This window comes from Drosophila erecta, unplaced genomic scaffold (genome assembly GCF_003286155.1).
Source record: "Drosophila erecta strain 14021-0224.00,06,07 unplaced genomic scaffold, DereRS2 tig00000012-arrow-arrow-pilon, whole genome shotgun sequence".
NCBI classification, from domain to species: domain Eukaryota; kingdom Metazoa; phylum Arthropoda; class Insecta; order Diptera; family Drosophilidae; genus Drosophila; species Drosophila erecta.
Window position 1 is genome coordinate 33,210 of NW_020825197.1, and position 14,400 is coordinate 47,609.

The 14,400-nt window shown below is 44.7% G+C and overlaps 1 protein-coding gene across 1 annotated transcript; it reads left to right on the forward strand.

Annotated features, from left to right (window-relative positions):
* The first annotated feature begins 39 nt into the window (after positions 1 to 39).
* LOC6555063 (RYamide receptor) lies at positions 40 to 3,785 on the forward strand. Its single transcript, XM_001981569.3, has 5 exons — positions 40 to 741; positions 1,898 to 2,014; positions 2,687 to 2,885; positions 3,477 to 3,642; positions 3,706 to 3,785. Exons 1-5 carry the CDS (start codon positions 86 to 88, stop codon positions 3,783 to 3,785), a joined length of 1,218 nt encoding a protein of 405 aa, XP_001981605.2. The 5' UTR covers positions 40 to 85.
* Positions 3,786 to 14,400: the final 10,615 nt, after the last annotated feature.

Below are 14,400 nucleotides of genomic sequence, written 5' to 3' on the forward strand. Positions count from 1 at the left end.
GGATTCTTGCCCAGAATGCTGAACAAAGTTTTCCACGACTTCAACTTGGCCTAAGAGTTTGACTTCCGCCCATTGACGCGCTTGAATGGAGCTCCACAATAGCCATCGGTTGACTGGGGGTAGCGAGAAGATGTTCTACATAGCTCCCCAGCAGCCGCTGCTGCGAAACGAGGAGGATGACTACCAGGAGGGATCCCTCAGCCTGCCGGACGCTGCATCCCTTGTTTACAATACCACTGCACTGCCGTCGGGCGATGAAGAGTCTAACTATGGTTATGGCTCCACAACGACGCTCAGTGGCCTCCAGTTGGAGACCTATAATATCACTGTAATGATGAACTTCAGCTGCGACCGCAATGAGCTTCAATCGGAGGACATGTGGTCCAGTGGCTACTTTAAGAGCATCGTCTACATGCTGTACATTCCCATCTTCATCTTCGCTCTGATCGGCAATGGAACGGTCTGCTATATCGTCCAGTCCACACCGCGAATGCGCACGGTCACCAATTACTTTATAGCCAGCTTGGCCGTGGGCGATGTCCTGATGTCCGTCTTCTGCGTTCCGTCGTCCTTCATCTCGCTGTTTATCCTGAACTACTGGCCTTTCGGCCTGGCCCTCTGCCACTTCGTGAATTACTCGCAGGCGGTCTCCGTTCTGGTTAGCGCCTATACTTTGGTGGCCATCAGCATCGACCGATACATAGCCATCATGTGGCCACTAAAGCCACGCATCACAAAACGGTAAGTCCTCAAATAAAGTTAATTACGACTTTATTCATAGCAGATTAATTGCATACAGAAGAAGAATATTCAAAAGTAGGGAAAATTAAATGATAATTTCGGTGTGAATTTATTTCATGTACTTTTTTCTTACCATTAGTTTGGCATTGAAATGAAATTCGTTTTTAATGTTATCACTTTTATTCGCGTAATAAATTTATATAGCCGTAACTATTTGCAGTAAGCCAAATAAAGGTGTTCATCAACTAGGAAAATAGAAAAGCCATGAATTTAAGTACTTTCTCCACAAGCGTTTGCCAAGAGTTTGCACATTGGCGTGTCTAGTCAGCGCTAAGTGGACACTGTGGTATTTACTTTTGTGTCCACTTTGACCACTTGACCTAAGCTGCGATCCCCAGGGAATGGCGTACCGGTAGGCTTTTAGCAAGACGGCTCACAGTGTTGATTGGCTTATATGGTAATCCGAGACCCAGCAAATCCAAGCCATGCGTCAATTTGCTTGGTAACTGAATACAACGGGTTTCCCTCGGAAAATCCGCCAACCCTCGGTGTCCATCCACTGACATCCATCTCATTTTCCGCCGAGTTCAAGAGCTGGCATGAGTATTTCACGCTCGGACGACTTTTAATGTCTGTTATATATTATGTGCACAGAGAAAAATTCAAATTATTCAAATAAGTTAGTTCTTCTAAAGTAAATCAATAAAATAAATTAAATAACATTACAAATTATTTTTGAAGGAATGTCCGTTTTAAGCTAAGATTTTATTAGCTTTGCAAACTGAACTTCGCTTTTTGCTGTGTTGTCCAAATGGAAATCCAGCTGACGTCAATGTTTGCGGGTGCGTGACTGTGTTTGATAGTAGTTGTGGGCTACGAAAGTCATCCTTCGTGGCTTCTGCAAATATTTGCGGGGACATAACGTCAATAAGGCTAGTAATTATTCAACATGACTGCAATTTATCAGCACGCAGCTACAGAGGAGCGCTCCTTGAGCCAAAACAAACCGAGCTCCATCAACACACAGCATCACTCATACGCCCCGTTGAATCGGGAGTAAGTGCAACATTTTATAAGAGTAAACGTTGGAATACAAAAGAAGCGTACAATATGTCGAAAATAACCAACATTCAACTCAACAACCCATTTTTTGCAGCTATGCTACCTACATCATCGGCTGCGTTTGGTTCATCGCACTTGCCACAGCACTGCCCATACCCATCGTCTCTGGACTCGAGATCCCCATGTCGCCCTGGCACGAGAAATGTGAGAAGTAAGTACCACCACTTCAAGCACCAAGCAAAAGTAACAAAATGTGACCGATTATTATGGACTGATATTATTCACATGCGGAGAAGAACATTTATTTCATCAATTCTTAGTTATGAGAAGTTTGTGGTATATTTAACAGATACATTTTTAGAAATTTAATTTTGGCGAGTGTTTTTCCTACTTTGCATTTGTATCTCCGTGTCAAGACGATTATGCCTAAAAGCTGGCCGTACAAAGAGCAAAGGGTGCTGGGTTCATGGAGGTCAAGTGGAGAGCATATTTAATGTATTACGCACATTTAAGCACCTTCCCACACAAACAATTTAAATCATATGCATGCCGGCCACGTTCTACAAGTCATTGCTAATATTAGACTGAAAGTGGTTATTATGTTGTATCGCGAAACTTGACATAGATGCAACTGAAACTCACCTGAAATGAGAATAATGAGAAAAGGTTTTGCAGGAGCAAACTGTTTGCAACAGCCTGAAGGGCTTGGCATTAAAATGAAACTGTGCACTCAACCGAGAGTCTATGAGCGCATATGCGGGTGTCCTTCTGTGACAGCAGATTCTGGGTGACCACCAGAGCTGACCACTTCAAACTAATGCACTGCTACCCGTCTCTGTCCCCTCATTGCATGTGATGTCCTTTATGCGCGTGCATCCATCAGATACATTTGCCGCGAGATTTGGCCATCGCGGACGCAGGAGTACTACTACACCCTGTCCCTATTCGCGCTGCAGTTCGTCGTGCCGCTGGGTGTGCTCATCTTCACCTACACCCGGATCACCATCCGCGTCTGGGGAAAGAGACCGCCAGGCGAGGCGGAGTCCTCCCGCGACCAGCGGATGGCACGCTCCAAACGGAAGGTGAGTGCATTCGAAACCCTGAAACCCTGAATCTCCCCTTTTCAGCCACCGCAAAAACTAATATGCGCTTAAAATTGACCCTTCCGTCCAATCAAATCCCCGTGAGAGTGCCCATGGCTAAGGGGTTTTGTGGGAAAATATATGGGGACTGGGAAACAACTGAAAGTACCAAAGCAACGAACTGAATTAATATAGTACATCATTCCAGTATAAGATATAAGTTGTAGATACATTTATTGATTGTTGATCTTTTTAAACCAAAGCACAGACAATCAATGACTGTTTTAATTTGTTTTAGTTATTTTTTCTTTTCTTTACCATGCCTAACTATTTCTAAGCAACGACCAATATTTAAAAAACGTGCCCGCATACTCACGGAGTTTTAAAGACGGATAGCAAATAAAGTTGTTCAATGAGCACTTTAACGGACCCTCGAATTTACTTAATTTTTATTATTAGTAAATATTTTCCAATCAGTGTGCCTATATATATTTTGAACTTATAATTTAAGCAAATGCCAGTAATCTCCTTGCCAAAACTCCTCTTGCATAATTCAAACCATCTCCTGTTTGCGTTGTGTTGACTCTACAGTTTAACCCCAATCGCAGCACCTTGCCAGTGCCTCGATCTGCAGTCAATGACAAGCCCCACTTGTTGGCTGCTCCGAGGGAGCTCAGACCCAAGACGAAGCCCTGGCTCAAACTGAGCCATCAGCAGGCCGGAGTTTGTGGAAACGACAACCACGATGACGACAGCTGTCGAAGCAGCAATCTTGAATTTGATTTTGCATTTTTTCCCCTATTTTTCTTGCTCCCAACAGCCGGAGAAAAATCTGGGGTCAATGGGGAGCAAGCGTGCCAGGCTGGCTTCCTGCTCCTCACTGTTGATGGTATACCCTAGCAGTGGGTAATCTCACATTTTGTACGGCTCAGTGAAAAAATAGCAGCTTTCTTAGCTACCAATAATGAAGAGTTCTACACTTCTAACGTCAAAGTGGATAAAGCAAAGCCATGTCTTAAGATTTGTTTAGGTTTGCTTGAGCCAACGGCTATTAGTGTGTTTCATAAAATGCTTTTACATAAGATAGTGTGCTTGAAGTTTTAACTTCTTAAGCAATTTTCTGTGTTTTTTTTTTGGGCTGTTGGCGTATTTTGGGGCTGTGGCAGCGTGTCAAATGGCATGTAATGCTCACATAATCGCGCGGTGCAAGGCGCAGACACTATTTACAATAAACTTGCACGAGCCGAGTTTCGGCAAAAGTAAATGAGAAAAGATTTATGCGGTGCATGTGGTCCGTACTTGGTACAGGGGTCCCCGAACCTATCCACTTGCCAGCTGAAGCCTTTGCGATCCAACGAGATTGCCATTGCGTCTGCGTACCAGTCGTTGTAGTCGTCGCCTTCGCCTTCGTCGTCTGAAGATGCCATCCAGCGTTTTGTGGTCTTCCAGGAAATCAATTGCGATGAGGGTGGGGATGGGAGCACCACGTAACCACATTACTTGTCAAACAAGCCCCCAAAGTCGATGGCCAATTGTGCAGCTGAGCAAAAGAGGAAGAGAGCCGAAAGCCAGTTGGCCAAAAATGTGCACATGGGAGCTGGCCAAAACCTAAGCTGACCAAATGATAAATTGGAAAACCATCTTATCCTAAAAATGATTTAGTTCTTTGAGATTCATATCATTTTCTTAAGTTTTTTCTAATATCTTATATGTTTTAATGTTGTCTGGCTTGAAATGAACTCACTTTTAAAGTAAGCTTTTGACTCTTTTTAATGGTGGACAGCGCCGCATTTGCTGGGAAACGCAGGCACAGAGTGCCACAGTTGGCCCAATGACTGCCCAATCCCAGAGATCAGACAGTCACCCGACAGGGACTCCTTCATCTGCCAAAAGATGGAAACAAAAACAATTGCTGACAGTTTCGCCCACCGCTGTGCAATGTTACCCAATTTCAGCCCAAGGCAATGCAGCTTCATCTGCCATTCACTTTTGCGATGCAGTGGCTCCAACCGAGCCCCCCCAGTGTCCAAGCTCTGACCATCCTTCGATGCAGTTGCCCAAAAAGTGGCTACCAATAGCTATTTGGTTACTTAACTCGGCAACAATTTCTGCTGACTTGGATTTCTCATTTTCTCATGACGGCTCCCTTCGCTCAGTTCGCTGCCATCGTCCATCGTTGACAATTTCTTCCTTGTGTCTCATCGTCTTTCGAACATTTTTGCCAATTGGCAGCTGAAATGATTAGCAAATTGCTCGATCTCCCCATGGGACCACGACTGTGTGTCGCAGTTTCCTCGAAAGCGTAATTGTCGCCCGTTGTTAAAAGTCGATTGAAAACTACAAGTTTATTGGGTAATCTTGCTCAGGCTTAATTGCTTGAGTGGGGCAACTGGAAGGATTTATGAGTGACTCGCGCGGAATAACTATTAAAGCATAATTCTACTAACAAATATAAAAGACATACGTATGTATGGTCACTGGATCGCGATAATTCACTTTATTTTTCCTAGACAAATGGCATTCCCTTTTCCAATGCACTTTTTCAATATCTGCCAAGTGTTTTCCAAATTTGTTTGCACGAGTTGCAAATCGCAGTCCATCACTTAATTGCTGGGAAACACACCGCGGGCAAAACAATCAGTCGGATTCGGAGATCCGAGGGGAGGAATAATATTATTGCTGACTTGGGGCGATGACACTTCATAGTTGTCAGCGGACGACTGCAGCTGTGGATCGAGTACGTGTATCGCCATTACTTCTTCACCCTTTTTTTTTTCTTCTTTTTTGCACAACCTACTATCGATCTGCTGGCCAACATTTGCATCTGCCATCTGCCGTCTGCCATTTGAGTCTGTTTTGTCAAAGTGTCCACTACTAATGTGTAATGTGGGGGAAACGCGGATCGTTTGGCGCGATTGCTTCTTGTTTGCTGGCAAATCGTTAATTGCATAATTGACTGCAAGAGGCGTAACTCTTGGCCAGAAAGTGCCCATGCATTGGCCATCGTCCATCGTCCTCAGCGTCATTGTGATCATTATCGCCACCGTCATCCTCCCGATATTTGAGCCCCTGTTGGCCGGGCCGTGGATGGTCAAGATGCAGACTGATGAGCCATCCCCGTCCAACTGGGCAGGTCCCAAACAGGAGGCGGCCACCAGTCCAATCCACAACGGGTTCCATTTCTGCTTTTTCTCTTTTGCATTTATATGCCTCACAAGGGGTATCTATAATTTTCAAGCGCCTGACAATATTAGACTTTGATTAGGCGCCCAAAATCTAGTTACTTGTATATTCAACCGAACTATGCTATAAAAAATAGTCGTAAGTTGTAATGTTCCATAAAAACCGTCCTTGAACTATGGTTATTGATAGAATTTATCGATCTTGAAGAGCAATCTTTGCTGAAAAGAGTATTTTAGGATGCGGTCTGCTTGATTAAAGATGAAATTCCTTGTCATATTTCTCCGACTGATGCTGTGCCAGACGTTGCAGCCGCGTCATCGTCTTCTCTTCCAGCTGAATTGTGTTAAAATGTTAATTTCGCGTTACGTAATCTGTGTCATATCCAGCAGTCAGCAGGCAGCAGGCAGCCAGTCGAGCTGGCCGGGCAGCTGGGATCTTCATCATCGTCAGCTCAGCCGCATCCCATGGATGCACGGCTACAATGGAGAGTGCATGTGAAAAAAGTGAGAGGATTCCCAGGCTTGGGCAGTAAGTTCGGCTCGGTCTTCCCGCACAAACACACACGCGCTGATCCAACTGTGCACACCCACATCCACACCCACACACGCTGCGGAGCCGAGTGTTGAATGCACTTTGTGCGTTTTGTGGCAAATTAAAAGATAAAACCCACAAAGCCAGCAGCTGCAGAAGCAACCACTCCGCAAACAGGCTGCAATTAGTCTCCCCTTCGTGCGATTTGTTTATCTCGCCGCTCGGATCTCGGATCTCCTCCAGCTGCGATTCCGGTTCCCTCTGCGGATGGACCACCGAATGGGTAACACTCGAGCCCTTCCATGTCATTGATTTATTTACGCCCAATTCATTTCTGTCCATCCGTGCATATCTGCATATGGCAGGAAACAACTCTGCAGTAATAAAGAAACTTTCAGCTTACAAAAATGTAATTTTATTTTTGCCCATGCGTGTAAATGTCAGCATGTTATGGCAATGTAAAAACATATGAATACAATATATTAATATTAAGACGGCATTTTTTGACGAGCAATATTTTTTAAATATTTTCTTGTGCAATACGAATTTTCTAAGCAACTAAGTTGCACATTGAAGAACTTAACTGTCTAAGCAGCAAAATGAGCTGTACATTAGATGCTAGATTGTTCAAAGCAGAGGCCATAAATATACATTAAAATTAAAATTTACCATGAATGCACGTTTAATTGCAGGTTTTCAAAGATATAATTATCCAAAACCTCCGCAAACATATTTGTCCCGGGTAGAGTCCTCAAAGCTTAGGGAGATTTATGGCTCTGTCAAATATTTGAAGAGCCCTAGCCAAGTGTTGGCATTCCTAATTCTACGTTAATTATGCAAGAGTCTACTATTTGTTCGCCGTTTGTGGACAGATCGTTGGACTATTGCAAAATGAGCGTGTAGTCCATTAATTATGGGACACACAAGTAGGAAGACGTTAACATTAACACTCGACTTAATGGGCAGCTCATTTGGACTGTTTGCCCTCGACTATAAAATGTATCAGCCTGTTCGTTCTCGGTCAATTTGGGCTTAAATCAATAAAACTGAATACTATGCGGTGGTGGTTCAATGGCCAGGTATTTTGCAGCATTATTTGCAGCCAAATAATGTCCGTAAATTAAACATTGACAAGGTGAGAGGACAGTTCGTGTATGTAAATTGGTTTCAAGTCGGTTTCTGTAACTGCAAAAATGGGCAATTAAAGTCAAAGACCGATAAATATTAGGTTTAATTATCGCACTAGGAGGATTTGTTGGCCAGAAAGAGCAGCTTGTGACCAAAACCAAACGCGTTGGTAGCTGCAGTTGGAAGACAGCTGTCCGGTAATTGTGGTTGCATCTGCTGCTGATTGAGAAAACATCTTGTCCAGCAATTGTTTTGGCCCCCTTCCCCACCTGTCTGTCTGATTGTGCTTGTTTGTCGGCGAGGTTTGTTTGTTTGGCGCCCGAACAAGTTATTCTACAAAAGTGAAAGGTTCGGACTTCAACTTTTATGAATGTCGACTGGGTGCAATCTGTGTCAGTGACGCACTAAAAAATGTTCGGAGTCCAAGACGAGTGCCCCTAATGGAGATGCCTCAGTTGAACTCAGTGACTATAGTTCATTTGCGTACACTTCAAATAAAAGTGCCATAAGTTATATTTCTTTAAAATACCTTTGAGGCAATTTTTAATAAATTATGTATCAATCAACTACAGAACAGCTAAACTATATTCTTACAACGCCAAAGTATTATGTTTAGAGATTTGTTTAACGTGTAGCCAAGCACAACATAGTAATATTACCTTCTCGCAGTCATTGAGCAAGTCAATGGACTGCTCATTAATGTTAGAACTATACGAGCACACCAAATTGCAGCTGCCACTTTGTCACATTGCGTATACGCCGCGTATGTCGTGGCTGCAAATGAATGGGAGAGTCAGCTAACAAGCCAACCCGTCGACAGCATTGGGATAATGCAAATTTGAAGCTGACCGAGGATGGTGAACAATTCGAGTTGCGTAATAATTGGAAGTGGCAAATTAACGCAGATTATTTAAAGCAGATTTAGATAATTTAAAGCAAATTCATTTCCAGCAACAAGTGCCCAATTTGAAATACCACTTAAAAGTTCATTACTCGTTAGCTGTTACAGTGGCATGGCAAAGATCATCAGATGGGCCAGTCCAGGGAGTCGAACTGTGTGATTGGCGGCGCTTTAACCCCGTTTTCGTGTATCCGCGTTTTAGCCACCCAACTGAGGGGCTTGTAATTAAAACGTGAACATCGCCTGCCGGACTTTTTCATCCGCAGGTCCACACCCTACGTGGTAGTCTTTTCCGCCTCCGATTCCAGTTGGAGTGTTAATTTGCTGGCGGGTGATAGCATCAGCTGCACAATGAAAATGCCATGACCAGTTTCAATTTGTGAAGTGAAACATCTCAGCAATTATTTACTTATACTTTTAAGCGGAGTTTCCTCGCAGCTTTCGAAGAGCAGCACGCACCTGATCATCGCTCGCGGTTATTAATATTTTCGCCACTAATCACCAGAGACAAGTCCACAATTAGTGGCACAATTAGTGCTTAGTGACATCTTGAGTCACTATCAGTGATAGTAACGTGCCAGTGCAGTGATCTTAAAACTATCAAATTTAATTAAATTGTGCTCCGCTGTCCAACGGCCACGTGCCGGCAAGCTTAACACAACATCCGTTGGAAAGCTTAACAAACATCTGTGAGGAGCTTACCATTTGGTTCCAGCAGCAGATAAGTTCTGGCCTATGTATCAGATAGAAGCTTTTAGTTTCTATTCTGCCCCAAGATCAATTGATATTATTGCATACTCTTAGGCGTGCGATGAAACCCGGACAATTTGACAAGCCGCAGTCAACGACTACTAGTGCTACTAATAAGAACAAGGCAGTTCTAGGAGAGGAACTTAGAAATGCCGTCAACGCGCCCTCAGATAATGATACTCTACAAGTATCCGATTTTGCCGCCACAGCAGCTTCATTGGCATCTGCTTTTTCGAGCGTCAATGGGTCCACATCAGGAACCGCCTCGCGCTACCAAAGCCCTGCTTCAGGTGAAGCCTCGCAGCGCTTTCAAACAATAAAGCGCAAGTCATGCGCCTCCCCAAAGACTGATGGGAAAAAAGCTAACCTCGGCAAGAACGGTGATAACGTTCCCATACCTCAATCGAACTATAGTGGCAGCTCAAACCGTTTCGAATTGCTAGCGCTTCACCCAGATGACATGGAAGTTGAGAACGCCAACGACGTGCTATGTGAGAGGCCTAGTACAAGTCATCAAGCTGCCATTGCTGCGGCGAAGCGGGCCGCTAACTCTCCTGGCACCTCAGGTTCTCCCAACAAGACGCAGCCCAAACCACCGCCCATAGTGATGGAAGGTATTGAAAACGTCTCTCTGCTCATGCAAGAACTCAGGAAAATAATTGACATAAATAAAGTTGAAGCTAGGGCTTCACTTGGCGGTATGATGAGACTCTATGCAAATGACGCTACCACTTTTCGTAGCATTGTCAGTTGGCTTGAGCAGGAAAAATATGAATTCCATTGCTACCAACTGAAGGAAGATAGGCCGTTTAAAGTCTGCATTAAAGGCTTACACCACAGCACGCTTCATAGCCAGATTAAGGAGGATCTGGAAAAATTCGGACACAAGGTGCTTGACGTCCATCTGCCCCAGAGGCGCAGTGAGCCAGGCACCCCTGTAGCCAAGCCGGTAAATATGTTCTTCGTGAATATTGCCGCCGCGGCCAATAATAAGGAGATCCTGCTAGTCAAGGCACTTTGCCATATGCGGGTTATCGTTGAGCCCCTCCGAAAGCGCAATGCTGTTGTGCAATGCCATCGATGCCAACAGTTTGGCCATACGGCTAAATACTGTCGTAAAGCGCATATTTGCGTCAAATGTGCTGGCGAGCACGCTGCCAGCAACTGTACTAGGCCGCGCAGTGAACCGTGCACGTGCTACAATTGCGGACAACAGCACCCTGCAAGCTATTCAGGGTGCCCCAAATACCAGGCGTTCCTGCAACGATCTCGGCCCAAGCGTGGAGTTGGAGCTCGGCCTACTGTGAATAGCCAAACCGAGACAAATGATCAAACTAGGAGCAGACCAAGAGTAGCCACTCGTCAAGGTGTCTCCTATGCAGATGCAGCTAGGGGAGGCGTGCATGTCTCTCAACATGAACAGCAGAACAACCCAAACATAAACCAACGAACCAACAGCCGCAACCGCTCGACATCGAGATCTCGAGTTGCAGCTCAACGAGACAACAACCGCAACCGTTCAGCATCGAGATCCCGAAATACGGCATATCACTCATCTCTTGAAAATAACATTGAAAACATGATGCGAACCCTCAATGGAAATATCGATTCACTCCGCTCGTTACAGGATAAACAGACGGAGATGATGATGATGATGCTCAAACAGCAGCAACAGCAGACACAGCAGCAGGGGCAAATTCTTAATTTGCTTGCTGCCCTCCAAGCGCAACGATCAACAATATGATGCCGCTGCGCATTCTAATGTGGAACGCCGATGGCGTTTCCACGAAGCTGCCAGAGCTTGAGTGCTTTGCGCGACAAAATAAGATCGATGTCATACTAATTAGTGAGACTCACTGCCGAGGAAACTTTGTGCCAAAAATATATGGTTTTGATGCATATCCAGCTAATGATCCAAGTGTTGGCAATGCTAGAGGAGGAGCTGCGATCTTTATAAAATCTAGCTTGGTGCATTATCCTCTGAGCCCTGTTACCAGCGAAAAAGTACAAATAGCGTCTGCAGGAATAAACACAGCGCTTGGTGTGATCGACTTTGGTGCGATTTACTGTCCTCCTCGTTTCACATGGACAACAAATGAATTTGCTGACATACTACCGCTAAATCATCGAAAATTTATAATTGCAGGAGACTGGAATGCATCTCACTGGCTCTGGGGCTCAGGAAGATGCAATCAAAGAGGTCGCGCTCTCGCGGATCTTATTCTTAGTACGGAAGTCAACACGCTGGCTACAGGCAGTCCTACTCGGTATCCGTACGGTAGGAGAGGAACTCCAAGCTGCATTGATTTTGCAGTAACGAAAGGCGTTCTCGATATTCATGCTTCCATAACATCGGCTCCTGATCTCAGCTCTGATCACCTGCCTCTTATCATAACGCTGGATGTCACAGCATTGACATATCCTACAGCAGATCGATTGATAACCAGACACACCAACTTAGAAATGTTCTGCGGTCTTCTAGAGCAATCTCTGTATCTTGATATAGAAATCAACTCAGAAGAAGATATTGAGGACGCAATCAACCTATTTGCTGTAAAGGTGAAATCGGCAGCCATAACAGCTACACGAACGTTGACACAGAGACCCGTAGCAGCAGGTATACCCCTCACACGGGAAATTCTTATTTTAATTGCTGAAAAGAGACGACTTCGGACAAGATGGATGAGGTCCCGCCACCCTCTAGACAAATTAGAGTGGAACAGAGCTCAACATATTCTCCGTAAGAAACTGGTGGACCATAAAGCTGCATGGTTCGACGAGAGGCTTACCAACACTGGTACTGGAAGCGAAGCGAGGCATTCTCTATGGAAAGCGACGCGTAGTATAAAAAGGAGGTGCCCCAGGAAGGCACCACTAGCTAATGAGAACGGAACATGGTGTCGTTCTGACAAGGAACAAGCGGAAGTGTTTGCTAGGCACTTAGCTGAACGGTTCAAGCCCTTTAACCTTGCCAGCCAACAGGAAAAACAAGAAACGCAGGAAGTCCTCGAGCAAGCGCTGCAAATGGATGCACCGATTCTCCCGTTCGACCAATGTGAGATATCAGCGATCATAAACCGCCAATCCTCTAAAAGAGCACCAGGCCACGACATCATCTGCAACGCTACTCTGAAGGCGCTGCCTACTCACGCGATCTCTTACATAACGTTGATCTTCAACGCTATGTTGAGGTTGCATTACTTCCCTGCCCAGTGGAAATTTGGCTTAGTGAGTATGATCCACAAGCCCGGAAAGCCAGAGAGTGACCCAGCATCCTACCGGCCAATCAGTCTCCTCCCATCAATCTCGAAGATCTTTGAGAGACTTATCTCTGCCCGAATTGCTGGGATAATGTCATCCAGAAGAGCCATCCCTGATCACCAATTTGGATTTCGTGCAGGTCACAGTTCAATAGAACAACTGCACCGCATCGTTGACCAAATATTGCAAGCCTACGATGAGAAAGAATACTGCAATGCGCTCTTTTTGGACATTAAGGAAGCATTCGACCGAGTCTGGCATATTGGCCTATTGGCCAAAATAAAAATGACACTACCAGCACCGTATTACTTGCTAATGCGGTCCTACTTGGCGAATAGGCAGTTCGCAGTACGTTTCCACTCCGCAACCTCAGGGATACATGAGGTCAGTGCAGGAGTGCCTCAAGGAAGTGTACTGGGTCCATTATTGTACTGTCTGTATACCAACGATATGCCGCAGCCAAATGCTAGTATGGACGCCAACCCTGACAGGATGACTCTAGCCACTTTCGCCGATGACGTCTGTGTTACTTACAGATCATCCTGCGAATATGAAGCAGCAGACGGCCTACAAGAGTACGCTGACAGGTACGAGAAATGGGCAAGAAGATGGAATATTGGCATAAATGGTCAAAAGTCAGCTAACGTGTGCTTCTCACTAAGGAGGAAAACACCACCTGCTGTTCAACTAGGTGAGGAGATGGTACAGCAGTGTAGTACGGCCAAATATCTTGGCATAACATTAGATCGCCGGCTCACATTTGCTCCCCACATAGCAGCCATCAAAACAAGGGTGAGAGCAGCTGTGACAAAGCACTGGTGGCTCCTAAGAAGCAACAGTAAACTCTCCACCCGAAATAAGCTCACCCTATACAAGCAGGTCATTGCTCCCATCTGGCAATATGGTTGCCAAATCTGGGGGATAGCAAGAGATAGCCAAATCAAAAAAATTCAGGTGGCCCAGAACAAAATAGCGAGACAAATTACAGGCTGTGAGTGGTACATTCGAAATAGCGTGCTACATAGGGACCTAAAACTAGTTACGGTACTACAACAAATCAACTTCCACTCCAGTCGGTACAACTCAAGACTGATGAACCACAGGAATCGTCTCGCTAATGATCTCACCATTACTCGACCGAGGCAGAGGATCAAAAGACGTCAACCAAGAGACTTAGTGCTAAGATAACAATAGCTTAATAGCTAAACATTAATTATAAAACAACATGAGAGTATTAGACCAAACTAGAAAAAGCTATATTAAATATTCCCTATAGCCGGAGCGCCAATTGGCAGAAACAATAGAAAATAAGGTAATAAAAGGGTTCATAGCTATCCTGTATATCTTAATAAACTACAATAAAAAAAAAAAAAAAAAAAAAAACTTTTAAGCGCGCAGACTTTTAAAATTATTGAAAATGGGCCAACATTGTGTAACCTTTGGGTAAGCCTCTTAAAACGTTATAAATGTTGTTAGGAATTTTCCTCCGTGCAGCAATCAAATGGAAACCAACAGGTAGCTGGTGTCGGACTTGAGAAATGTCAGACACGAACAATTTAGATTAACGCGGATTCCCATGAAAAGGAAAGGGGGGATGCTGGCTGCACTTTCGAGCCCAACGCTTTTCTACTCTACCCATCGAGACATTCAAGGAAATCCCGCACAGAAATAATTCAAATTGATAAGCCACTGTTAATGGTCAGCTCTTAATGACCAGTAGCCACGCCGAAGCGGGTTAACTTGCCTTCGTTTTGTTGTTGC

Bases quoted from the DNA above. Each gene is read 5' to 3' on its own strand.
- LOC6555063 (XM_001981569.3), top strand. From the start codon at position 86: ATGGAGCTCCACAATAGCCATCGGTTGACTGGGGGTAGCGAGAAGATG. The intron at 2,015-2,686 runs GTAAGTACCACC...TGCATCCATCAG, and splicing joins TGGCACGAGAAATGTGAGAA to ATACATTTGCCGCGAGATTT. The intron at 2,886-3,476 runs GTGAGTGCATTC...TTGACTCTACAG, and splicing joins TGGCACGCTCCAAACGGAAG to TTTAACCCCAATCGCAGCAC.